General features: G+C 47.5%; 1 protein-coding gene across 2 annotated transcripts in view; it reads left to right on the top strand.

The window, feature by feature from the left end:
• Positions 1 to 27,320, top strand: part of UBE3C (ubiquitin protein ligase E3C) — a 123,613-nt gene that overhangs the window by 67,812 nt on the left and 28,481 nt on the right. For both annotated transcript variants that reach the window (XM_045496324.1, XM_045496325.1), the window contains 5 exons: positions 3,478 to 3,582; positions 5,853 to 5,940; positions 6,890 to 6,987; positions 9,009 to 9,141; positions 14,451 to 14,698. In XM_045496324.1, coding sequence (XP_045352280.1) covers positions 3,478 to 3,582; positions 5,853 to 5,940; positions 6,890 to 6,987; positions 9,009 to 9,141; positions 14,451 to 14,698 — 672 coding nt within the window. The remainder of the gene's footprint in view (positions 1 to 3,477; positions 3,583 to 5,852; positions 5,941 to 6,889; positions 6,988 to 9,008; positions 9,142 to 14,450; positions 14,699 to 27,320) is intronic.

Consider the following 27,320-nt stretch of genomic DNA (forward strand, 5'->3'; position numbering starts at 1 on the left):
TATTTTGTCGGCTAAATCCTCTCCAAGATTCCTCTTCAAGGTTGGCCTGCCGTCAGCTCTGACCTGTAAGACCTGCTTTTTCACAGTGACTCCTTCTTGACATCTCGCCCTTTACAAGCCTCCTCAGGCCCCCATCACTTTGCGCCTCCCACTTTCTCCTCCCTCCCTCTCTCTCCCTTTCCTTGTTTTTGAAAGAGGATCGATTATACCAGGACATTTATAAGTAATATGCGATTACTGGGGTGCCTGGGGGGCTCCATCGGTTGAGCGTCCGACTTCGGCTCAGGTCACGATCTCGCGGTTCGTGAGAGTCAGGCCCTGCGTGGGGCTCTGCACTGGTGGTGCGGAGCCTGCTTGGGAGTCTCTCTCTCTCTCTCTCTGCCCCTTCCCCACTTGCACTCTCTTTTTCAAAATAAAGAAATAAACTTTAAAAAGAAGTAATATGTGATTGCTTCTTTTTTTATACTTAGAATGTGAAAATAAGACAGTGGCTGCCTGTATTGAAACTTTTTAGTGTTTAATTTCACAGTAATTTAAAAGAAGAAAGTAACTTATGGCATTAATTGCCTCATACATAGTTTCGTGTCTGTGACCTGCAGAAAACAAATGTCCTCATGACCAGAGGTTGAGAGATGACTACCAGGAGGCAGATAGAAGGTTTTATTCTAGAGTGAGGCAGCCCTGGCCCTGCCCCTCATGGGCCTGGGAGCAAGTCTCTCACCCTCAGGAAAGCTACGTTTCCTCAGCTGTGCAACGGGGAAGGTCAGTACAAGAGGATGCCACCTTTCAGTGGGGTGCCACGCGTGAGCCATAAGTAAATGGGCGCAGTTAAAGAAATACATGAAACGCGTGTCAGAAAGCATGTCTTCTGTTAACAGTCGTGGTGTATCGTGTAAATTTCGGCCCAGTATCTGTTCAGTCTGAGTTTACTTGAAATACTAATATAGCTGGTTATGAAAATGGAAAGGTGTAAGCTGTGATATTTTTAAAAAATTCTGTTTGTTTATTTGTTTATTTTGAGAGAGAGACGGAGCAGAGGGGAGGCGGAGACAGAGACAGAGTCCCAAACAGGCTCCACGCTGTTAGCACGGAGCCCGATGCGGGGCTTGAACCCATGAGCATGAGATCACGACCTGAGCCGAAATCAACAGTCGGACCCTTAACCGACTGAGCCCCCCAGGCGCCCCAAGATGTGATAAACTTCAAAGAAAAAAATGGGGCTTCTGTCTGTGCTCTCTCGGGAGAGGGCACGTGCCTGTGTCGTGCTCTGCGTGCACTGACCCGTCGGTTGTCCCAGACAAGACCGCACGTGTAGCGTAACTCATCGCCGTCTGGTCTTTTCATGCTCGTAGAGCATTGCATGTGCCTGACTTAACCCCCGAGCAGCATAAGAGAGTCAGGAGTGGGGGGTGACGGACTACAGGTTCAGGCTGACTCACCTAAGCTAATTACTGCTGATTCAGAAAGGATGTTGCTATAGTATTAGGACAGGCCTTCACCTGCCACGAGGGATGTGGAAGAACAAACTGGGAAGAAATTCCACCAGTCAGAAGGCTGTATTCTAGGTCTTGAGCCATGGTGGTTTTGATGTGGTTTTGTCTGTGTGGCCGAACTGCTCAACTACCGACTGTTGGCTCCATCCGTGGGCATCTCATCCAAGCCGTGTGTCCACATTATAGCCGTCTGAGGTGTCAGCCGAGGGCCCTTTCTCGCCTGCTTTCGTTGGACACACGGAGTTTTTGGTGTCCCTGGATGCCAGGGTTTGCATGTCGTGAAAGAAGCATTTGTATTTCTATGGCATATACATGCTGGGTTGTAAATTTTAAATTAAAGAAAATGTTTTGTGTGTGTTTGTTTCTTTTTGAGAGACAGACGCGCACACACGAAGCATGAGCAGGGGACGCTGGGGGGTGGGGCAGAAAAGAGAGGGAGGGAGACACAATCCCAAGCAGGCTAAGAACGGCCAGCGTAGAGCCCAACGTGGGGCTCGAACCCACTAACCGTGAGATCGTGACCTGACCTGAAGTCGGATGCCTAACTGACTGAGCCATGCAGGCGCCCCTGAATTGTAAAATTTTAAAGAGAAATCTCTATTGACAGTTGAAATTATGCAGTCTTATTTGTCTTGTGGGTATATTTGGAAATTTATCGTGTTATCCTAATTTTTTTCCTTACCCGAGTTATATTTTATCCTAATTCCTTATCCAAATTGTATTTTACGTAATTAGAGGTCATGTGGACAGAGGCCTGGCTGACTTTTTCAGAAAACGTCATCATAGCCTTACTTTCACTACATAGTAGTTGTATGATCAAATCCTGGTTGTAAAGGTTTAAAACTTTGGATTTACAATTTTATGTTGGTTTTATCTTGGCTTATTGCAAAGTACATTTGTATTTAATAAAGAGTGTCAGGTCTTATTTTTTATTTCTTATTCCCGCCATCGGGTCTTTTTTAAATAGGCAGTGCCATTAGCTCTCTTACTCATATAGTCTAAAATTTATAATTAATTATTGATCCCAAGTCAGTCATTGAATGCCTACTAGGTTTGCGGGTCCTCAGCTGGCTTTTCTTCAGAGGCAGCTTCCTACGTAGCCAGAGAGGGACCAGCGCTCACTGCAGAAGCAGTACTGAAATGCAAAGTGTCAGCATGGGGGGCTTTATGAGAGGAGTGGGACCCAGTGTGTGTACAATCATGGTGAGAAGCAGGCCTGACTCCAGAGACGTGTATAAGGGAAAGACAGGAATTGTTGGTCTTTTTTGGCAGATGTCAGAGGTCCATGTAGGACTCTCCCCCACCCCCCCGCCCGTGCACTTGACAGAGCGTCTTTTAAGAAAAAATAAGAAATGCTATTACCGTAGGAAAAAGTTTTACAAAATTGCCGTACTTGGAGATTTCTTACATTATAGCTCAAATGAGCTAATACATTTCCAAATTTGTGTTTCAAAACTCATTTGCTACCTCCTTTGTAGACAGCCTTTAACATGTTCCTGTTAATTTTTCTCTCTTCACTGGCACTTAACTAACCACTTTGTACTTGACTCATTCTTGAGGCGCCTGGGCGGCTCAGTCGGTTAAGCGTCCGACTCTTGATTTCGGCTCAGGTCATGATCCCACCCACGGTTCGTGGGATCGAACCCCACTCGGCCTCTACACTGACCGCGTGGAGGCTGCTTGGGATCATCTCTCTCCCCCTCTCTCTGCCCCTCCCCTACTCTCTCTCTCTCTCTCTCTTTCTCTAAAAAATAAACATTTTTTTAAAATTGTATTATTTATCTTAAAAAAACACAGACTCATTCTTGGGGTCACAGGATAAGGTACTCTCCTGTGGCCTGACTGGTGGTGGCCGAGGGGAGGCCCGGACGGCCCAGCCCACGCACTCACAGGCATACAGGGGAGCTGCCGTGTTGTTGCCTCTCTTGTGCGGTGGTCGTTACTGGGCTTGCTCACGTGACTCGGCCCTGCTCTCCCTCTGCAGGTTATCACCAGCCTTGTGAAGATGCTGAAGTCCAGAGACACCAGAAGAAATTTCTGTCCTCCAAGCCACTGGCTGTCAGAACAGGAAGATATTAAAGCAGATAAGGTTTATGGAAAGATCTTTTTAAATAGTTTTCATTAAACATTGTCTCAGCTTTTGTCTTTCGAGGGAGGATAAAGCCTTATTTTAAATTGGTTCATTTGGTTCATTTATTACTTAGTATGTAACAAAATATTAACAGTAAACTTTTTTATTATTAACGCTTAGGTCACAAGATAGAATATATAGCAGTACCATCGACTTAAACATGCATCCTGAGTTTGTTATTAATCCTGATTTTCTCCTTTAACCACAAATTATATTGAAGCCTAGTGGCTCTTTGTTGGGGTTGCAAAAGATGTTGCTTTTATTGAAAGCTATTATAATTATTGACGCATATTTGGTTCTTAGAGGAAATGGATTTTCTAAAGGAACAGACAAATCTGAATGTTACTAAAATTACTAAGACCTAGGTCTAAAGTAGATTCAGTAGTATGATATATTTTCAGAAATTTAAGTAACATTAACAGACGTCTGTGAACCGTTTTCGTTCTTGTTTGTCAGTGAAAAGCATGATTGTATTCATTTCAAAATCTCGGGGTGGAGGGTGGAGGGTGTAGAAGAAACAGGACTATAGAAGCATTAAAGGAAAGAAAACAGCAGGCGCCTGGGTGGCTCAGTTAAGCATCTGACTCGCTCTCAGCTCAGGTCTTGATCTTAGGGTCATGAGTTCAGGCCCCACATTGGGCTCCACTCGGGGCGTAGAGCCTACTTGAAGAAGAAGAAGAAGAAAACAGAGGTGCTTTATAACAGTTTCAGAAGCATTACTGTGTCTGCATGAATCTTGGAGCGTGTGGCGCCTAGCTGTGCCCACTGGTTAGGCTGCGAAACCACGGCCAACGCTGTAACAGATGGACATCTCCAAGGCCCGGGATGAGGCCTCCGAACAACATTTACCACCAAAAGGAAACAGCCTTTGGAACGATGGAGTGTCTTGTCACTGGAGAGTATGGGAACCACAGGAGGCCCCGGCCCTTTGGAACAGGTGTAACGGACTAAACGTCGAATATGCTTAAATCTGTGAGTTACGGGCGCCTGGCCGGCTCAGTCGGAAAAGCATGGGACTCTTGATCTCAGGGTTGTGGTTCCAAACCCCACATTGGGTGTAGAGATTACTCAAATAAATAAAACTTTTTCAAAAGTGTTTTAAACGTTAGAAAATGAAGAACGTGATTAGCCATCTTATAAGCAGAGGAACCACCTTATTATTTTGAGGACGGTTTCGGAAAAAAGTAATCATGCACTGAGTCTGCCTTTCCCTTACAAACTTCGTGTATCTCAGGCTGAGTAGTGGTGATGTGAGACCCTTCGCGGTGTAGGGGTGGCTCATGATGCATGAAGAAGCCGCTTTTGACCTGGAGTCCCACAGTCTGCAGCTCTGATGAGTCAACGGTCTAGGCGGTGCCCTCGGGGTGCAGGCCACAAGGGGACCTGCTGATACCGGGCTGGAGGCCCCAGCAGATGAGGATCCAGTGATGAGGGTCCAGTGCCGGACGCCCCTCGCTGTGCCGCTGCTACCCCAGGAGACTCAGCTGTGGAAAAAACGTCAGCTGCGCCACACCGTGCCTGGTAACGCAGCTGGTCCCTCTTTTGGCCTCATCGCTTTGTAACAACGGGTACCCAGACCTGCGGTCACCGGACACGTGCCTTGAGGAAAGGACACTCTGCCCATGAAGCGTCCTGGCCAGAAACTGAACCTGGATGTGAGGAGCCCTCCTGATGCCGCTGCACATGTGTGTGGGAACCGGGCCAGAAGCCCATGTTAGCCCCCAGGGGCCTCAGCCGGCACAGCCCGGAAAGGGGTGGGGGGGGGCCTGCCACCCAGCTGCTCTGACCCAGCCCGCTCAGGGCCGGGGGAGCCCACGGAGCGGCGAGGCTTCCAGAGTGCACACGACCCCAGCCTCGCTAGATACTCAGATTTTGTAATTATGAGATGCTGAATATTTAGTAGTAAGAAATTCATTCTTTAAGTGTGATGCGTTTTCGTTTAGAAAGTGATCACATGACCGTTTACTATATGCACCTGTTACACGGCATTAACCAGAAGCAGCAGAGAGTTCCCTGGGATGTGTTAGAAGCAGTTACACTGTCAAAGCGTGAAAGGGTAGCCAGCAGGGGAGAGAGGGCGGGACAAGGACATGGAAAGGACATGAGATCAAAGAGCAGGACCTGGCCGACACTCAGTACGTGTAAGGCACGATTTAGTTCACGTGTGACAAGTTAAAGTTCGTGCCACAGCACAAGGATGTACTAAGCAAGCGTTGCCGGCTCCGCAGGTCACCCAGCTCTACGTTCCGGCTTCCAGACACGTGTGGAGGTACCGGCGGATGGGGAGGATCGGCCCCCTGCAGTCGAGCCTGGACGGTGAGTTCTCTGTGGCCTTGCAGGCCCCTTTTCCGTTCAGGGTTACGGACTACCATTCCGTACCGGGAAGTTCACTCTTTTCAGTGTACTCTTCTGCGATTTTTGATAAACATAGGCCACCATGATCGACCATAGAGAAAAGGCTCATCGTTCCGGAAATTACCTCGTGTTCCTTTGTACTTAGCCCTCGCCCCGGCTCCTCGCCCCAGCCCCTGCCCCTGGGAACCACTGATTTGTTTTTGTCCTGGTAGCTTTGCCTTTTCCAGAATGTCTTTAAATGGAACCCTATAGTGTGTAGCCTTGTGAGTCTGGGAGGGAAGGGTCCAAGCAGACCTCAAGGACATGGTGGGTTCTGCTCTCCACCACCGCAATCAAGTGTATGTCGCAGAGCAAGTCAAATGAATTTTTTGGTTTTCCAGCGTATGTAAAGGTTAAGAGTGCCGTAGCATTACGTCTAAAGAAACGACAAATGTACCTCCATTAGAAGAAACTTTTAGGGGCGCCTGAGTGGCTCGGTCAGTTGAGCATCTCACTCTTGATTTTGGCTCAGGTCATGATCCACGCCTGCCTCGGGCTCCATGCTGAGTGTGCAGCCTGCTTGGGATTCTCTCCCTGCCCTCCCTCACTCGCACTCTCACGCTATCATATTAAAAAAATACACTTTTTGGAAGTGATGCTATCATCTGAGTCGTTTCAGTGACTGAGAATCACGGATCACAGATGACCGTAACAAATGTAGTTATGAAAAAGTTAGAAATGTTGCAAGAATTACCGAAATGTGACACGAGGACACGAAGTGTGCAAGTGCTGCTGGCAGTGGTGCCCACGGAGGCGCTGGGCACGGGGTCAGCCCCCACCTTCTGTCCGTAGCACACAGTGTCTGCCAGGTGCCGCAGGGTGGGGTGTGTCCGTGCCCGTAACTCCACAAGGCCTTTAAAATGTGTTGCAGTGGGTTTGGAGTCCCCACCGCTGTCTGTCTCTGAGGAAAGACAGCTCGCCATCCTGACGGAATTGCCCTTTGTGGTTCCTTTTGAGGAGCGAGTCAAGGTAAGCGGTTTGGTGTCTTTATAGACCGCGTGTGTGTCACAGTCACCTGGCATCATTTCAGTGTTGAACTAACACCAGCCAGAAAGTCTCCAAAGATGTGTGGTGCCCAGCTGATTCTGTGACTTCCTATTTTCCTCATTAGGTGATAATAGCTGAGCGCGATTTACAAAAGCATAGTCCAGGGGCGCCTGGGTGGCTCAGTCAGTTATTAGCGTCTGACTCTTCATTTCGGCTCGGGTCATGATCTCACGGTGGGGTCGAGCCCCCGAGTCAGGGCGGAGCCTGCGCGGGATTCTTTCTGCCCCGCCCCCACTCGCGTGCATCCCTGCACTTTCTCTCTCAAAATAAATAAACTTTTTCTTTTCTTTTCTTTTCTTTTCTTTTTTTTTTTTTTTTAGAAAGCATAGTCCAACCAAGTACCTCTTTATACAGACTTGAAAGATTTTCTCCTTAGTTGTACCTAGAGTTCAGAGGCCTGTCACACCATCGTCGTCTTATGGGAGGATGAGGTCCTTTGTCTACTAAATTTTGTATTGGTTTTGAAAATGCATATTTTTTGAAAAGATACGCTTCTGTACATTATGTTGAAGTTATTTATCACAAACACTACTTTATAAAAGAGACTTGGATAGTTAACTTCTTGCCTGGTCTTTTTTTTTTTTTTTTTTTTTTAACGTTTATTTATTTTTGAGACAGAGAGAGACAGAGCATGAACGGGGGAGGGGCAGAGAGAGAGGGAGACACAGAATCGGAAACAGGCTCCAGGCTCTGAGCCATCAGCCCAGAGCCTGACGCGGGGCTCGAACTCATGGACCGCGAGATCGTGACCGGAGCCGAGGTCGGACGCTTAACCGACCGAGCCACCCAGGCGCCCCTTGCCTGGTCATTTTTTACTAATGTACAAAACTTTGTATTTATCTGTTTTGAGATTTTAAAATGTTTTGTTTGTATTCATCAACTTAGCAAATTTCTAAAAACTACCAGGCTTTTTTTTTTTAAGTTTACTTAGTTAGAAAGAGAGTGAGCTGGGGAGGGGCAGAGAGAGAGAATCCTAAGCAGGCTCCACACTGACAGCATGGAGCCCAGTGTGGGGCTTGAGCTCATGAATTGTGAGATCATGACCTGAGCTGAATTCCAGAGTTGGACACTTAACGGGCCGAGCTACCCAGGTGCCCCTACCAGGCTCTATTCTTAAGTAGTGGATTCAAGAGGGTAATTTTAGTCCTGCCCACTCTTTATAGGATGAGCAAAAGATTGAATTTCTCTTAAAGCTGTTGGTGTTTCTGGGGCGCCTGGGTGGCGCAGTCGGTTAAGCGTCCGACTTCAGCCAGGTCACGATCTCGCGGTCCGTGAGTTCGAGCCCCGCGTCGGGCTCTGGGCTGATGGCTCAGAGCCTGGAGCCTGTTTCCGATTCTGTGTCTCCCTCTCTCTCTGCCCCTCCCCCGTTCATGCTCTGTCTCTCTCTGTCCCAAAAATGAATAAACGTTGAAAAAAAAATTAAAAAAAAAAAAAAAAAAAGCTGTTGGTGTTTCTTTATTAAGACACACACACACACACACACACACACACACACACACGCACAGAGGCACAAATGCAACATGATATTACATAGTTCCTGAGCTCCCTCTACTGGATTTTTAGCATCAAAAAAAAATCAGTTGAGTTTTATTGTTAGAGAGATATTCCTACTAGTGATACACAGCTTTACAAAGAAAGATATTCGTTCTTTTTCTGTCACCTGGGTTTTTCTAAAGGGTTTGTAAAGGAAAATACTGACAATACTACAGCATGGGACTTTAAAAATTTGTTGAAAGATGGGGAGGAGGAGCAAGGTTACAAATACACAAATATTGCATGTCTACTGATAAGGTCGAAAGTCCATATTCGATACCTTGGCTTTTAAAATTTGTTTCTGAGTTCACGGAGATAGAAGACTGAAGATTTATGTAGCAGTTTTTTGTCGCTTATGTTTATAACAGAGTCTCATTTCAGATAACCTGACAGCTTCCTCTGTTTGTTAGATCTTTCAAAGGTTGATTTATGCAGATAAGCAAGAGGTGCAAGGAGACGGTCCGTTTCTGGATGGAATTAATGTCACTATAAGAAGAAATTATATTTATGAAGATGCTTATGACAAACTTTCCCCAGAAAATGGTATGTATAATTCTGTCTGTGTGTATGCATGCGGCAGGGGGAGCCTGAGGGATTCTTTTAGAAAAAAGTCCGCACTAAAACCTTGGTGTCCGTCGTCTTGTTCTGTAATGAGTTTTAACAGTGAAATGTAGTATGCCGGGTCTGTAGATGTGTATTATCAAATAACATTCCTAAGATTGACAGATAATTATTGCAACAGGAGCCTTTTTCAAATAGTGATTTCTGTTTTTAAGGCAAAAAAACCCCTCCACTCCACCTGCAGATGTCTGTTTCTAAAATTTCGTTGACGACCTAGAATTCTGAAAATGTTGGTGGGCGCCGTTTACGTTCTGTGTTATGTGTGTGTTATAAACTCTAAGCCTCGTTTAACGTGCCAGAATAAACTCGGTGCAGTGCAGATTTCTTTATAAAAGGACCTGGGCTTCAGTGTCAGTGCTAGTAGAGAAAGACCGGAGCGATTTCTCCCGTAACAGCACTTTGGATCGCGCGTAGAGGTCAGTGACACGTTTTGTCTCCTGTGAGTATCTGACACCCAGCATTAAGTGTTGTATTACTAGTTTACATGTTCATAATTTTTCCTTCAAGAGTGTGGGATCCCTGTTAACTGCGTTAAATCAGGGCTAGATCGGTGCAGGGAGCTCGCAGCGGAAGGTGGCAGGCAGGGTCGGGATCACGGCTGCAGGAGATGGGAGGTCGTCAGAAGTGAAGTAACAGTCGCCTCTCCGAGGGGAGCAAAACCTCGATTCAAGTGATTTTTTTTCTTAAAGAGCTAATTTTGTTACGCTGTGGGAATAACGGCAGACGGCCAGCGTCAGTCACCGGTCCCTTCTCTTCCAGGTTTTGTGTGTGAGGGTTTGATGTTCACATAATGTGGTTTTCTCACCTAATCTGTGCCGTAGCCCTCTGAAGGCGGACCGCCGCTGTCCCAGCTCACTGCCAGCCAGCGTGGTTCGTTTCTAAGTTTTACCTGCAAACCGGGCAGAATCCGGAACTCTGACTCAAGCCCAACACACGTTTGAGAAAAACTGGACCTCCACCTGGGGGCTCCTCGGTCCCCGCGAATCGGCGGTAGTAGCTGTGGTGTGTCTGCCACTTGGCCGGGGCGCTCGCGCTGCGGCCCGGAGTCCTTGTCCTCTGTCCGGCTCAAGTCACGGGTGCTCAGTAGATGTTTGTTGAATTTGCGATTGAACCTGGGGAAAACTCGAGAGACAAAATAATAATTTGCCAGCCACTAAGACTGTGGGTGAGAGCAGGAGTGAGGCACGGTCGGTGCTGGAGGGTGTCGGGAAGGGGAGGCCTGCCCGCGTGGCCGGTCCCGCGCAGCCGCTTGGGCGCTCATTCTCGCAGGCTTGCTTCCTGCACGTGCTGCAGGTGGGGTGCCTCCAAATGTGGTCAGCGGCGACTTTAAACTAGCTTTAAAACTATTCATGTAGATGGTTTTTAAAGACATTACTGTCCAGTTAGAACAACCCGCCGATTTCCTAATAAACCCTGAAGCTTAAAGTTGTTCAAAAGTTGACCCTACTCTGCCTCCCGAGGTGTGTTCTGATTCTTGCACTGAGTTCAAGGGATGTGGAAAAACCTTCCCATAATGCTTGGTCATAATGCTTTAGATCTCTGCAGATGCTCTGAGTCAGGCCTTCTTGACAGGAGTTTTCAAACCACGGCTTAAAATTGGTATCTCACCAGCGAGAGGAGTAAAATTAACTGTCACCTCCGAATGTTTCATTTACTTGGGGGAAGTTGGTGGGAAGTGCTTTGTTGATTGATCGTCTGTGTATAATCGGTTAATGTGATTACCCCGTGTATCTAGTCGTTAAAGCAAATCCTTCCGTCACCAATGCTCGGCATCTGTCATCTCGGAACAGGTTTCTCAAGTGTGGGCGTCAGCGTAGGGGCAGAGCTGGCTGCTGGGGCTCCGGTCTGGGTGGTGGGCAGTCCTGCCGCCGGGGGGGGGGGGGGGGGGGGGGCGGGGGGGGGTGCGGCGCAGAGCCTTGATCACCTTCACTCTCAGGGTTGCTGTCACTCTGGGCATGATCGCTCTTCTGGGATGAGAGCCCGCCAGAGCTGGCTCTGGACTGAGCTATGCTCGCTCCGAGAGCCTTTGTGTGTTCGCTGGTTTTGAGGTGTTTGTTTACTGGGCAAGATTTACTACACTGTTTTCCTGAAGGGGGAATGGTAATAGAGTAAAATCAAAGTAACATTTTATTTAGTCTTTTTCCCCCCACTAAAACGTTAGCGTGTAAGTAGAGATTTTAAAATTCGTCCTTAGAAACAAGTAGTGTCAAGATGTTTCGAAGGCTGGATTTGATTCTGAAATTATATTATTTTTTTTATTATTATTTTTTTACATATTACTGTTTACAGAAATGAGCTTCAGGGAACCACAGAATCTCAATTCTAGCCAAAGTAGAGAGGCGACTTCCGATGGCCCACTGAGTCTCCAAGCAATCATGACACACCCCCTGCCCACCATGAGACTGTTGAAGGGGGGCCGTGGCCAAGTGTCTCCCTCCTGTAACATTTGTACGCTTAGAGTTTTTACAAAATCTGCTGCTGACTGCTATTAGTCGGTTTGAAAAACATTATATATGACAAAGAAATGCTTATAGTTATCCTTAAAATTGGGCGTTAAAAAGGAATCTGTAAAGGTGAAAAATACCCCACCGTATTTTTGTGTTGCACGTACAATTATCTGCTTAGATTTCTTTTGGCATTTTACGTAGATCTTGAGATTGAACATACTTTGTAATCCTATTGATCAAAATAGATGTTGGGGTGCCTGGGTGGCTCCATCAGTTAAGTGTCCGACTTCAGCCCAGGTCATGATCTCATGGTCCATGAGTTCAAGCCCCGCGTCAGGCTCTGTGCTGACAGCTCAGAGTCTGGAGCCTGTTTCAGATTCTATGTCTCCCTCTCTCTCTGCCCCTCCCCTGTTCATGCTCTGTCTCTCTCTGTCTCTCAAAAATAAATAAACCTTGGGGCGCCTGGGTGGCTCGGTCGGTTAAGCGTCCGACTTCGGCTCAGATCATGATCTCACAGTCCGTGAGTTCGAGCCCCGCGTCGGGCTCTGTGCTGACAGCTCAGAGCCTGGAGCCTGTTTCAGATTCTGTGTCTCCCTCTCTCTCTGCCCCTCCCCTGTTCATGCTCTGTCTCTCTCTGTCTCAAAAATAAATAAACATTAAAAAAAATTTTTTTTTAAAAGATGTAAATGACATATTGTGGAATCTAACCATCCCTGAAAAGCATGTTCTGATTGCTCATGTAAGTATATTAAATTTTAAAAACAAAAGAGAGAGAGCACCCCGCTGGCTCGGTCGGTAGAGTGAGCAACTCCTGACTTCAGGGTTGTGAGTTCAAGCCTCACGTTGGCGAGATTGCTTAAAAATAAAACCTTTAAGAAAAGAAAATAAAAATAAAGAAAGAAGAGAATATAGTTTAGTATAAAAGCCTGTGCTTTGTAGGCAGTAGACAAATCTTTACATTATAACACTCCTGCCACAGTGCTAGCTGTATGTCTTTAGATAAATAATTCCTTGTCCTTGGTTTTCTTACTCCAGAGTGGAGATAATTCTTAACCCAAAAGGTTGTTAAAAGACTTGAAGTAATGTGTGTAAAATTCTAACATAAATGCTAACTCGGGGTAAATAATCAATGATGGGTATCCCTTTACGGAGTACGAGAGCAGGCTGTAACCAGGTGGCTTAATTTGTCTCCCTTACTCTGGGGGAAATGTGAGCCTTTACACAGAGCTCACCCAGCAGCGTTTTTCTGTCGCTGCTGGCAGGGTGGGGTGGCCCTCGCCCCTGCCGGTCGGTGAAAGATAGTGTCAGTACCGCCGTCCACAGTGGTGTGGATCTCAGTCCATATAAGAAACTGTAGCGGCCCTGTTTGGACCGTGTTACAGAGTATCTACCGCCAGGCTCCGGGACTTCAGAAGTATCGACACAGCTCCCCGAAGCCACGTTCCGCTAAACGCCTTTCCGGAGTGTTTTCTAGAGGTCCTCTGTCCCTTGGCGTAGGTCGGCCTCACGGGAAGCCTGAAAGATGGTGGCAGCTCCTGAAAGCCCAGCAGCAAAGTGGCACCAGGTGCAGACCTGGGCCGAGCTGCCTGCACCTCCGAGCTCTCAGCATCGCACCCACCCTGCCCGGGGCAACCGCCCCTGCCCTGCCGCACCTGCTCTCACCTGCTCGCACCTGCTCCCGCTCAGGACGCAGGTGGGGAAGGGTGAAGTTACTTTCTCAGACCCGCGCACCCTGATTAAGCCTGTCCAGTGAAGATCACCTGGTTCTGGCTTTTGGCAGAATCACTTCCATTGGCTTGTATTCGGGGCCTGTGTCCCGAGGCCTGTACCGAACTAAGGCTGTGTGTCATTGTGGGTGAGTCCAGGGTCATATCCCTGCTGACAGCACTCCTGACCTCTTGAGGACCTGTGTGGAAATTTCTCTAAGATACCAGGCTTAATTGACCAACTTTACAATTTTTTTTTTTATTTTAATCTTGGTGGCGCACTGTAGCCAAAAGGACTTGTACCCTTTTCAGCCGCTTACTGCTCTTAACGATAACGTAGATCCTGGATTCTGACTCTCCTGCCTCGTTCACCTTTTTCAGAGACTCTTTGTAATGTGAATTGCGCTGACATCTTCTTTTTTTTTTTTTTTTTAAATTTTTTTTTTTTTTTTCAACGTTTATTTATTTTTGGGACAGAGAGAGACAGAGCATGAACGGGGGAGGGGCAGAGAGAGGGAGACACAGACTCGGAAACAGGCTCCAGGCTCCGAGCCATCAGCCCAGAGCCTGACGCGGGGCTCGAACTCACGGACCGCGAGATCGTGACCTGGCTGAAGTCGGACGCTTAACCGACTGCGCCACCCAGGCGCCCCGCTGACATCTTCTTTATCCATTTATGGTTTTCACCTTTCCTGGTAACAGTTGCTGTTCCCCTGGTATTCTCACGTGCTTAATTCCCTCCCTCCTAGTACAAGTCTCCTAGTATTTTAGAGCGTCCTGTCCTTTAGAATATGTGGGATAACTTTATTTGCTCCTGAACACTCAGTTTCCCCTCACCTCCGTGTGTGATATGTTAACACGAAGGAACTTCTTTTTCTCTTCCTCCCGTTGGCAGCTTTGGGGGAATTTCTGGTCGGTCTATTTCATCATCTGTTTTCAATCTCATTGATTTTTTTTTTTTTAGTCCTGCATTAAAGTATCTCTGCTACTCTTGCTCCCCTTCCAAAACTTCCTGTAGCAATGCTAGCGTATTTACGATGTTTCTCTCCTCGTCCCCATCACCCCTTTGTCCCAACAGAGCCTGATTTGAAAAAGCGGATTCGCGTGCACCTGCTCAACGCGCACGGCCTGGATGAAGCTGGCATCGACGGTGGTGGGATTTTCAGAGAGTTCCTCAATGAACTGCTGAAGTCGGGATTTAACCCCAATCAGGGGTTCTTTAAGACCACTAACGAGGGCCTTCTGTACCCCAGCCCAGCTGCTCACATGCTGGTGGGAGACTCCTTCGCCAGACATTACTACTTCCTGGGCAGGATGCTTGGAAAGGTACAGTGTTCTGGGACCACGGGGTGCTGGGCTTGTGTTTCCGTGTGGTTGCCGTCTATTTCATTGAAGATCTTTATTCAGAATTGCTGAAGTAATTTTGGTGATCCCTGCATCGTATTCCTTTGTAGAATAACTAACATTTCATCGTTGTGCGTTACGTGCACAGTAGTCACAAGCATAAAGTATTTGCACAGTGTGGAGAACCTGGGGGCACATACGATAAAATCCTGTTGGTCGAAATCTTTTCAGTGGCTGTTGGCCGTCTGGCTGTGTGCTAGAAATACCAGAAAGCTCTCTGTTGCTCTCATTGGTAGTGTCACAAGTGGTTCTTTAGTTACAAGTGGTCTTTAAAGGTTCCGTAAACTTTTAGAGTGCTGCGAGGCAGACGACCATTGTTACTGGGTATGGGGTGAGTGGTACATGTGTCGTGTGCAAACTCCAGCAAAGTTGGCCATGTAAGGATGACGTGAGGGTAGTGCTGTCATGAGCAGCACGTCACACACCCGCCGACCGTGCACACAAACACAATTTGCCCTTTACTGTAAGTGACAGGAAAACTTCATCTGTAGCCTGGTGGACACTTCCTGTTTATTGGTGAAACTTTGACAGGACCTGCCCGCCCCCCCCCCCCACTCCCACTGGTAAAGTCAGAAGCAAAGCCAGGACACCCCCGATACCAGTGCTGTTCGTCAAGCAACCAGGTCAGTCCCTGCCTGTCGTCCCTGCGGATGGCTAGAACAGAGCACCACAGACGTGCAGCTTCTGAGGGACACACACGTCTTTCTCACGGTTCGGGAGGCTGGAAGGTCGCCATCAACAAGCCGCGGGGTCTCCTTGGGTGGGGGCCCTCGTCCCGGTTCACGTCCGTGCCTTCTCACCATGTCCTCACATGATGGAAGGGGTGAGGGGCTCTCCAGGATCCCTTTGAGAAGGACACCAATCACATCCCTGAGGGCTCTGCCTCATGACCCCATCACCGTCCAGAGTCAGCCTCCTAATGCCACCGCCCTGGGGACGCAAACATTCAGTGTACCAAAGGTGGGGACAGCAGGCCAGAGACTTCATTTAAATCCGGGGTGGCTAACTGCTTCCCCGCGGGACAGATGAAGTCCAAAAAAGAGATTTGGGTTTTCTTTCTTTTTAACTGAATACTAACTTTTTAAAAAATTTTTATTTTAATGTTTATTTATTTTTGAGAGAGAGAGAGAGAGAGACAGTGTGCAGGGGAGGGGCAGAGAGAGAGGGAAACAGAGAATCCGAAACAGGCTCCAGGCTGAACTGTCAGCACAGAGCCCGACGCGGGGCTTGAACCCACAGACTGTGAGATCGTGACCTGAGCCGAAGTCAGATTTATTAACCAAGTGAGCCACCCGGGCGCCCCACGTTGTCCATTTCTTAAATTGAGTTGTTTGTCTTCTATTATTAAGTCCTTTATGTATTCTAGTTCAAGTCCTTATCCGACATGTGATTTGCAAGTATTTTCTCCCGTTCTGTGGGTTGTCTTTCACTTTCTTGATGGCTTCTGATGCATTTATTTTTCTTTTGTTGCCTGAGCTTTTGCAGTCTTGTCTAAGAAACTTGTGGTCACGTGGTTTAATCCAGGGTCGCAGAGATTTATACCTGTGTGTGTTCTAAGAATTGAGTCATTTTAGTTCTTCCATTTGAGTCTCTGCTCCATTAGGAGTTAATTTCTGTAGGTGGTGTGAGTTAGGCGTCCCAGCAGGTTCTGTCGCACGTGGACACCCCTTTGTCCTCACACCATTTGTTAAAAAGACTGACGTGGTTCCCTTGCCCAGAGTCAGTTGACTGTGAATGTGAGGGTTTATTTCTGGACTCTCGGTTTCACTCATCTCTGTGTCTGTGCCAGCGTGGCACCGCTTTGATTACTGTGCCTTTGTCGTCAGTCTTGTGCTGTGTGTGCTTACCAATGACGAATGGTAATGAAGCCCCAGGACCCAACGCAGCAGAGGGGCAGCGGAAGGAACTGGTGGGTCATGGATCTTTCTTTGACATGCATAGTAGGAGGTCCGGTCATTACCGTTTGCTCCGATTCCACATGAGCGGTTGATTCCTTGGAAGAGGCTTACTGATGGGCTCAGCTCGACCTCACTGTTACACCAGTGTGTTTCTTTAGGCTCTCCTTATCGTTTCAGAGACCAGCTTCAGACATCGGCCTGACGTTAGATTCCTTAGCATGCGTGTCAAACAGATCATTTTCTCACTTCATTTTGAGACACCCTGCCTCTCCCCGCGACGCCGCATGCTGGCTTTGGTGTCGGCTGTCCACCAGACCAGACCCCCCCTCTCTCTCTGGCTCCCTCTGGAGCACACGGCTTTCGTAACTCGTTTCATGAAAATCTTTGAGATGATGCATAGTCGTTTTTATTAAGGTGAGCCCAAGAATCTCCTAAATTAATAATAGTAAAATTAAAATCTAAAATAATAATGAAGGGGAGCTTTATGTTACTAGACTAACCTGAAATACCTCCTAATTAAAAAAAAAAAATTATTTTTAAATAATCTCCACACCCAGTGTGGGGCTTGAGCTCACGACCCCAAGATCGAGAGTCACGTGCTCTACCAACCAAGCCAGCAGGGTGCCCCTGAAATATCCCCTGAGTTTGGTGGTTTTCACACGGTGCGGTGTCAGACGACACAGTAATCTTACTTGCATGATGAGATCTTATTAACGTTTTGTATTTTTTCTTCCTGAGTGTATAAATTGTCCGATCTTGATTAATACAGAGACAGGAAAATTGGACCATCCTGGTTCACTAAAGTCTTCTGGTCAATGGTTCTGTAAGTTTGAGGGGATAGACTCCTTTCCCCTGAGTTATCCCCTGGCACGCTATTCTTGATGGCACTCGTGAAGACGCAGGTGCGGGGCGGATGACCGATCGCTGTCCCTCCTTTGCTCTGGAATGTGCATCACTTCACACCAGACTCTGGAGACTTTGTCCCAGAAATGAAGTTTATGTCAAGTGTAGTTCAATAATCTTTAAAGTAGTGAAGGTTAGATAAAATCAGTAAGAAAGCTAGTTGTTTGATGATGGTAGATAATTTCGTTTCACATAGTTAAGTTTTTACTGATATAATTTTCTGCATTTTCCAGAAATTCCTAAGGGAGTGCTAGTTTCTAAAAGATCTGATTATTTTCTGATTACAAATGGTTAAACTTGGTGCCAACATGATAAAAATTGTCGAGATCTAAGTGAGTGTAATAGTATAGGGCTAATAGTATGGTATCTGAACATTAAATCCTTAGCAGAAGAAAATTGTATATTGATTGATTATGATATTTATTGGGTCATAATGTATTTAAATTTTCTTTAATGCATATGTTAGTGATTGTTTACTGTGATGAAGTGCAAAGAGGTCTTCAAGAGCAATCCTGCATAGAAAGAATTACCTCATGTCAGTGGTCACTTCTCAATTAAAAGTTCCATTAGCAGATGGTTCCTGCTTCTGGTGTGGGTCGTGATTGCATTTTATCGCCTGTAAATCAGGCTGTCGACAGGGAATAAATAAACAGCTCAAGGATGTGGTAATGTCATCTTGAACTTTTTTTTACAGATAGAAGCACCTAGGTCCATTTAAACCAATTAAGTTCAGAAATTTATTGAAGGAAATCTTTTATCATATTTGAATTCTATTTGAAAATGGCTTTTTTCCCCTTGCTTCAGAATATTGATTTAATTGGAACAGGATGCCTGTAAATCAGATTATTTGATAATATCTCGGTCATATATTTCAGATTTCTAATTAGCAGACACCCTTCCACACGTGGTTTACCATTTTGTATTTTAGTAGAATACAGTGTGCGTTTAATGCGTCCTAGAATGTAAATGTTAATGGTTTACCCTGAGATTTTTGAGAGTTGGGAAAATTTATTCTTTTATACCATTGGAGTCCCTTCGTAAAATGCTCACCAAATCTGCTGAGCCTTTAAAAGTGAAGACTGAAGTGAGTATAGTGATTTAGTTACCTTGGTCTTTAAATGGCAAAGCCTCTCTTTTCTAATATCTTGTTCTGAACTCTCAGGCTCATTAGGGGTCAGAGTGACGGAGCTCCCTCATCTGATTGTCACCGAACTAAGTGCTCTTGTGTCTCAAGTTAATAGATCTTTTCGCCTAGATTTTTTAAACATAACATTCAGCCAATAGTTGATCATCCTGTGCTTAATCCAAGCCTTCCAATCAGTGTAAAGACTTTTTTACTTTGGTGTCAGCAAATTTCACAAGCAAGCTTTCTCTGAGTCTCCCGATTATCCACAGTGGGCGGTTCATTATGAGTTTGCTTGTTGACCTTCAACCTTTTTTGGAAGCAGAACAATGAACGATCATAGTAATTTACAGATGATTATTTTGTTTTAATCTTACCCCCTCTGAGAACTGTTCCCTTAAATCCGTACAGCATTCTAATAACACAGAATTTACATTCTTTTCCTTTAAAAACAAAGTGTTGGGGCACCTGGGTGGCGCAGTCGATTAAGCGTCCGACTTCAGCCAGGTCATGATCTCGCGGTCCGTGAGTTCGAGCCCCGCGTCGGGCTCTGGACTGACGGCTCAGAGCCTGGAGCCTGTTTCCGATTCTGTGTCTCCCTCTCTCTCTGCCCCTCCCCCGTTCATGCTCTGTCTCTCTCTGTCCCAAAAATAAATAAACGTTGAAAAAAAAAATTAAAAAAAAAAAATAAAAACAAAGTGTTCACCAATCTGAAAATTATTCTTCTTGTCAGTTGAGGTCATAGTTTTCTACCTAAGTTTATTTCTTCAGAACTAAACATGATATAAAAACAAGGTAGATTGTATGGTGAAAATGACAAGGGTGTTCCAGAATGCAGCTGATTCCACCACCTAAAAGTATCATTTTAGTTTTAGCCACTTGGAGATATTCACCAAAATTCTTTCTGCTCCTGAATAAAGTAGATCTTCCCTGCTGTTGGGATACCCCTTCTCCTAATTTTCACGCACTCCCAAATACGAGTCAAACACAGATGAGTACCGTGTCGAGACCGTCTTTGTTTCTCTAAGCCGTGTTAGGTGGTCACTATGAAAATTAGAAACACAGACTTGCTCGTCCTGCTTTAACGTCCACTGCTCTAATCTTCATTTGTGCAGTAAAGACAGTAAATATTAAAAAACAAAGTGTAGCCCATTTAAATTCTTTAGAACATTTAAGTACTAGCTTGAAATTAGTAAATTTAATTTAATGAAAGCAGACCAAGGAAACATACATATTGTTACTCTCGTTTCCAGAATTGTGATCAACTTTAGGAGGCAGCAGCGTCTGAGCAGAGCAGTGATGGGATATGAGTTATGTTGTGCGGATCTCCCTGCCCTGGCATCATAAATAGCTCACACAGCCAGGGGAGCACGAGCAAGCCGGCCAGTTGGACGTGTCACAGGCACTCAGGTTGGGTGGTCGTTAGTATCTTCGTCCTGGGAGGTAGTGTTGGAGAGGAAGCAGTGGGACCCAAGGGGATTTGCTAAAAACTCAGATGTTGGGGTGGGAAGGAGGAGAGACAGCAGGGCCACACGGATTTTGTTCTGAGAACCGGGGGATACAAGTGTCATCCACCGAGAGGGGCTTGGGGAGGGATGATGAAGTGTTCATTTTTCCTTAGGGCTGAGAGGTCTGTCAGACGTTCTGTGGTGATGTCAGCTAAGCGTGCGGTTGAATCTGCGGGCCTTGGCTTGAGGGGCAAGGTAGGAGCTGAGCCGTCAGAGCTCAAACAGGCCTGAGGTCGTGAGATGCGGCTGTGTCGCCCAGGCAGTAAGTGTAGCTAGAGAAGAGGAGACGCTGAGGAACCGAGTCCTGGGCTGTCCCCAGGCTGAGAGTTCAGAGGCTGGAGGAGGATGTAGCCACCGAAGGTCAGGAGAAGGCAGCTGAGAGCAGGGAGCAGACTGGAAGCCACGTGAAACCGTGTTTCAGGGGAGAGACAGTGAGGAAGAGTCGGATGCTGTCCGTGTGTCAAGAGCATAGGACTGAGAAGTGAGCACTTCACAGCGTGTTCGAGCAGCTTGCCTGGAGGGTGGAGGCCAAAGCCTTAGCACGTGGGTCGCAAGGTACGGAAGCAGGGTCTTCCAGAAGTGCCTTATTAGGTAGTGTGTCCTGTACCTGCGGGGGTACTCCAGCTGCTGTGTCCCGTACCCACAGGTGTAACCCATACAAAGACGTGTGTGTGTGTTCCCCAAGACCCCTGCATAGTAACGCTGTATTATGCAGCCCCGAGGTAAACTGCCCAGACGTCCCTCAGAAGTACAGCGGGTAAATGAGCTGTGGGACATTCACATGAACCACGGGGTGACCCAGCAACAACTATTCACAGCAGCTCAGAGGTGTGGCACAGACATGATGTTGAGTGCGAGAAGCCAGAAAGAGCAGAGTGTATTCTGCAGGACTCCGGCAAAACTAATTTCTGTTATTGGGTGTCAGGTCCTTTATCCTTGGAGGGGCACGGGGCGTTTCTGGGGTGCTGGTCAGTTCCTCTTTGGAGGACCGAGTGCTTTTACTGAGTGGGTTCACTTTGTGAGGACCAGTTGGGCTGCACGCCTAGGACAGGGGTTCTCTGCTCCAGGAAGGATGGGGGCAGGGGTAGCACAGTCACAGCTCTTGAGGGGTGAAGAAGATCTGAGCGGTAGCTCAAGTGTGGGGCTGGTAGAGCCTAGTGATTGTTTGCAAGAAAAGAGAAGGCCGAGTGTGCGGGCGACGGCCACGCAGTTAGGTCAGGGTCACCGTCAGGGGGCCAGCAGCTGTGGGAGGCGTTGCAGTGGGCGCTGTGGCCCAGCAGCAGGGACGGCGGTGCGGGGGGTGGAAGAGGCAGTGAGAGGCGGAGATCCCGGCCTTGCTTTTCCCACTGGTGTGAGAGCGCGAACGAGGAGAGAACCGCTGACGGACAGGGACGCTGAGGAGGACGGAGAGCGGGCGCATCCCGTCCCGGAGCAGTGCCGGGTGCTGCCGGGCTGCCAGGAAGAATCGTGCTCCGCAGAAGTGAAACCAAGAATGCAGAAAGAAAAAAAATAGATCGGATTGCATCCAAAACCTTTTTGCTTCAAAGAACACCATCAAGAAACTTAAAGAGGGTAAGGGACTTGTGCTAGGATACCTAAAGTCCTCGGAAACGGAAAGGCAAACTTGTTTCAAAATGGGCAAAGGGCCCGAGTAGACGCTTCTCCAGAGGACATAGATTAGTGAGCAGCGAGCACAGAACGGATGCTCGCCATCCTCGGTCCTCAGGAAAACGCACATCAGAACCACTTCACCGCCACTAGGACGGGAAGAGTCAGCGGGACTGGTAAGAACACGTCTGGCGGGGATGTGGAGGAATCGAGGTCCCGTCCGTGGGAGTAGACCGCGAACGCGGGGGAGGGCGGCCGCTCCTACACAGTCCATCAGGGCCGCTCCATGGCCCAGCCAGCACGTGTCCGCGCAGAACTTGTCCAGAAGTGCGCGCAGCATTACCGGAAACGGCCCGAGGCGATTCGTGACCCAAACGGCCGTCAGCTGACCAAGACTAACAGAACTGTTCCAGCCCTGCGACGGAATCTTCCCCCTGCCTCTGCACGCTGAACGAAACACACTACGTGAGCAAAGCCAATCACAGAAGATGGCTGAAATGTCCCAAAAGGGAAATCTGTGAAGACATAAAGTAGATGAAAGATCGTCCCAGGATGGGAGCGTGGGAGAAATGAGGACCACTAAGGAGTACAGGGTGATGAAAACGTCCAAAACCCAGCTGTGGTGACGGCCACACAACTCTCACCGTACGACCGCTGGCTTGTTCTCTGTAAATGGGCAACTTGTAAGGGACGTGACCTGTGTCTCAGCGAAGCTCAAGAAACAGCAGTGTAATGTGGTGACTTTGCAAGAGCCAGAAAGTGTCAGGGGAGTTAGTGGAAGGAAATTGACATGGGGCGGAGTCGGTGGGTGTGACCGCCGGAAGCTGGAGGGAGTCTGGAGGTCACGGATCCTAGTCTTGCTAGGGAAAGTACTCAGTGCCTGGAGATCATGCCCTCGAGGGACACCCATATGCTCAAATTTCGAGGGAGGTGGTATGACGGATCTCAGTCTAATATTTTATTATCCTGTGTGGTAAAAGAATTTTTAAGATTTTTATTTTTAAGTAGTCTCTACAACCAACATGGCGCTCGAACTCACAACCCGGAGATCAAGATTCACACACACCCTCTATAGACTGAGCCAGCCAGGCGCCTCAAGAACTTTTAAACCTGAAAAATGTTTCCTTTTCATTAGTGAAAATAGTTCCTGCTGTGTGGGGTACCTGAGCTGGACCTCCCTGTTTTTCTAAACTCTTGCTAAATCTCTCAGAAGCAGGAACGTAACAACAGTTCTAAAACTCCCAGATGTTTACTCCTTGTGGCTGTAAATGGGACTGTGGGTTTGTTACTTGGGCAAACCCTTTTGGGTGTTTATCTTCCAGAAGTATTTCCGTGGGCAGAGACCGGCCCTCTGGGAAGAGCGGGAACCTGGGAGAGGAGGGGAGGGGAGGCGAAGAGAGGGGAGGCGCCCGCCGCTCAGAATTTCTCCACGTCACAGGTTGATTTCCGGATGTCCGATGAGGAGAATAGGCTAGGAGAGGTGAACTTTCATCTCCCACCCACCCGACATCCCCTACAGGTTTTCCAAAGGTGAACTGTTTTTTTCAATAAAGCTGTCCAAGCATGAAGTCCAGACCGTCCGTTGCCATGTAACGTCCGTTGCAAGTAACGACCCGTCCTCTCGAAAGCCTTGGCTTCCAGTGTTGGCAGTGGCCGTGGCCGTGGCCGGAGGCGTGGGAATGGGGCCTAGAGAGGAGCGCCCTGCTCTCTGGCACCTGGAGTCCCCGTAGGAAGAGAAGGCGGTGCCAGCACCTTCGCATGGAGCCTCCAGGTTTCAGGGATCCCTTGAACCACTGCACCTGCCCAGTCGTGCTTGGTGGGCGTTCGCCGAGTCCTGAACGGACGGAGTCGATGTGTAAAGAAACACTGGAGGTGCCCGAGAGCAGGAGGGAGTGTGGGGGTGGGGGGCTGCCTCACCATCTTGGGTGGTGACGGTGCACGGGAGGTACCTGGGAACCCGGGGCGCAAACCTTTACACCCGGTGTCGTTGCCGCTGTGCTGACGAAAGCAGTGAGCGCCACGGAAAGACGCCTGGGACAGGGTTGTGGACGCCCAGGGGCTTGGAGTGACTCTTCACACACGTGGACGCACACGTGGTTTTGCATAACCTGGGGTGTCTCCAAAGAGCAGAAATGGATTTTTGCAAACAAATTTATGGTTGTAGAATTGCAGTGTACAAAGTAGTCCCTAGCACATAATAAGTGGGCATTTAATAAACGTCTCCTGAGCGCCCGGATGCCGGATGTTGCATGCAGACTCAGGTCCTGTTAAGGATGGAGTGCGTTTCCTGCCCTGCGGGAGCTTATGGGCCTAAAACCCACGGTAGTCCCAGCGAGAGACCATGTTTTCCACTCCCGGTTAGTAATTTTGAAGCACAACTATTAGATGGCGTATTACTGGGGTGCCTGGGTGGCTCAGTTGGTTGAGCGGCCGACTTCGGCTCAGGTCATGATCTCAAGGGTCACGGGTTCCAGCCCCGCGTCGGGCTCTGTGCTGACGGTCAACTCGGAGCCTGGAGCCTGCTTCGGATTCTGTGTCTCCCTCTCTATCTGTTCCTGCCCTGCTCATGCTCTGTCTCTCTCTCTCTCTCTCAAAAATGGATAAAGATTCTTAAAAAAAAATTTTTTTTAATAAATAACGTATTACTGTCAGCTTACATCCTTATTTTACATTTCTTCCTTATTTTTTTTAAACTCCAAGGTTAGCATGATCTGAAATAATTAAAATTATTATCTTCTTGCTCAATTAGGGTGGTTTTAATACAAGACAACTCTGATATAGTTTTTAGATTAAGTTATAAATGTTCACTTTAGAACTGCCTGAAGATTGATAGAGATGCATTTGAAAAGCATTATTTTTTTTATTGATTCTTAATGTAGTAAATTACTGAAGTTATTTGGCAACAAACAGAAATGGCCTGTGACGCGGTTCACATTTATTCTCCCGATAGCGCCACGATTTGCATTAATTGCATTGCGACTGCACTCACTTATATTAAAAGGCTTCTACTATAATTAATCCTTTTTATTTCGAATCATTTTGGCACAATCTCTAGCTATAAACACTCATAAAAGACAGACAGTTGAAAAATACGCTACAGGTTTTTTCCATATACCTATTGCACTTTTTTTCGTGACAAGTAGTTATTGATGTGCTTCTGGAACAAGTGTGCAACTGGCTGAGAATTAAGGCCAATGTGGAAAATGCTAAGTGGATTATTTTGCATAAAAAATAGGCAGTCTTGAAATTGTATAATTAACCTGTGTTTAGAAAATACCTTGATTTATGCTTACGTTTGTATCTCAGTTGCATACATTATGGAAATTTAATTTATAATCCATTTAGCTGATGCAATCATAGTTTTTAGTGCTATCATTTATTAGTGCTTGTATATTAAATGCTCTAACGGTTTAAACCTGCCTTACGTAACAAATTATACCTAGGCATTTACATTTTATGAGTCACAGTGGGATTTCTGTTTAAAATTCAGGTAGCTCTGATATATTTAACGAATTTCACTGGTTTATTGTTACTAATGCAGAAATGGCAAACAATGACCTTATATATTGAACATCAAATGATTTACACTTCCAGCTTACTTTAAAGTCCACTGTACAAATGAGGCTTTTCTTCAACACCTGGAATCAATCATGTCGTCTTGTGCAGAATGTTCTTGGCTTTGAAGCCATCGTTCATTTAGAAGTAATGGGAGTTTTAAGTGCTCCGGGTAATAGTATTAACCATTCTTAACTTTAAGCACACTGTGGATTTTCCAACAGCTCGCTCTTTGCGATATCAGTAGATGGGTTAAGCCCGGTCACCATCGTACCGCTCATTCTCTCGTTCCGAAGTCCTTTTTTGCCTCTTTCTTTCTTTCTTTCTTTCTTTCTTTCTTTCTTTCTTTCTTTCTTTCTTTCTTTCTGTTTAGAATTAATCGGGTAATCATCAGTCTTCAAATCAGAAGTAAAAGCACAGAGACATAACCCTTCAGTTTCCCTGGCAGAGAACATCTGGAGTCTTAGCTGGAGGGGGAATCTTACGAAATACGTAGTTAACAGATGGTGTGACCTGACTTGGGGAGAGCGTCACTCGTATTGTCGGCCGGTGGCTTTCTGAAACAAGCCAGTGCTCTCCGGGTGTTTCATGGCTGTCTTCTACTTCCTTCCAGTCGTGTTAGTGGGGGGACTTTCCGGTGTCCATCTCAAGGTGAACCTGAGCGTTCTCCGGCGGAGGAGGGAAGGGGGCACTCGTACAAGTGTTCAGTTTTCGGTGTGTTCAGGGACCAGTGGTTTTTCACAGACGGCCACTGTTTGTCGTTACTAGTGCGGAAGTGGCAGGCACTTGATGTGGAACGGCCGAGTGGACACCGTAACGGTGCCGGAAGCCGTAACCAGGGAAGGGCTCCCGTAAGCCGAGCTGACGGATGGCATCGGGGCTGGAAGGTTGGAGGGGCAGAGCCCCTGCTCTCTGGACGCTGGTGGTCTTCTGTGTGCAAACTCGCACGGGCGTGTCTCGGCAAAGCCTCGCGTCCCACACCTAGCGGATGTGGATGTGGTCGGGTGCACGGCCTCCCGGCAGAGGGGCTTCCAAAGCTGCGGCCTCGTGGCTGAGAGATTTCCCCCGGGATTAAACTTTGTTTTTATGTTGGTGTTCCCTGAGTGGCGTGGTGGCACTGGAGTCTCCCTTACAGGAAAAGCGGTGAATACATCCCAGCACAGCTCACGCTCCGCAGCTCACGGCAGCACTTTCCAAGGTGGGGCTCCCTCCTCCATCCCGCTCTGTCTGTGCTCCTGGCGCCTGGCGTCCCGGCCTCACTCCGTCTCAGGGTCTCAGGCAAGGGTCCCGGGGTTTGTGACGATGTGCGCCCGGCTCCCCACGTTCCAAGTGGGGGTGGGGACTCCCCTCATGCCGTGTCAGGTCTCTGCAGACCACGAGTATTCTAGCACGAAGGGCCTTTGTTGTGGACATCCAGACTCCCCTTGACTTCTGTAAGCCTCCCTTCCTTCCACTGAGGAGATCTTCCCGACGGGCCGCACAAAACGAGGCCAGCGTCAGTGTGTGCTCACTTAGTCTCAGTAGAACATTTGTGACGAGACCTGTGGCGGCTTCCAAGTCCCTCATCTCTTAGAATAAAAGAATGAGAATGTTCCTGAGAAGTCTACAGCCTGTTTCTCACTCCTTGTTGAACTTTACAGCCTCGGGCTGTAGTGATATTTATCATGTAAGATGAACCCTGACGTCATGTTGGAAAACCCGCGCCGTCTCTTGGTAGAGAATCTGGGGGTTAACACAGTGATGCCGTCACCACTGGTCACGAGGGAGTTACAGATTAAAACCCCAGCGAGGTACCCCGTTGCACCAACCAGAATAGCTAAACATAAAAAGACTGACTGCACCAATCGTTGGTGAGGTTCTGGACCAGCTGGAATCTCCTGCTTGCTGGTCATGGTGGGAAAATGGTTGCACTTTGGAAAACCGCATGTCATTGCCTAATAGAGCTAAAC

This window comes from Leopardus geoffroyi, chromosome A2 (genome assembly GCF_018350155.1).
Source record: "Leopardus geoffroyi isolate Oge1 chromosome A2, O.geoffroyi_Oge1_pat1.0, whole genome shotgun sequence".
Classification (NCBI taxonomy): Eukaryota; Metazoa; Chordata; class Mammalia; order Carnivora; family Felidae; genus Leopardus; species Leopardus geoffroyi.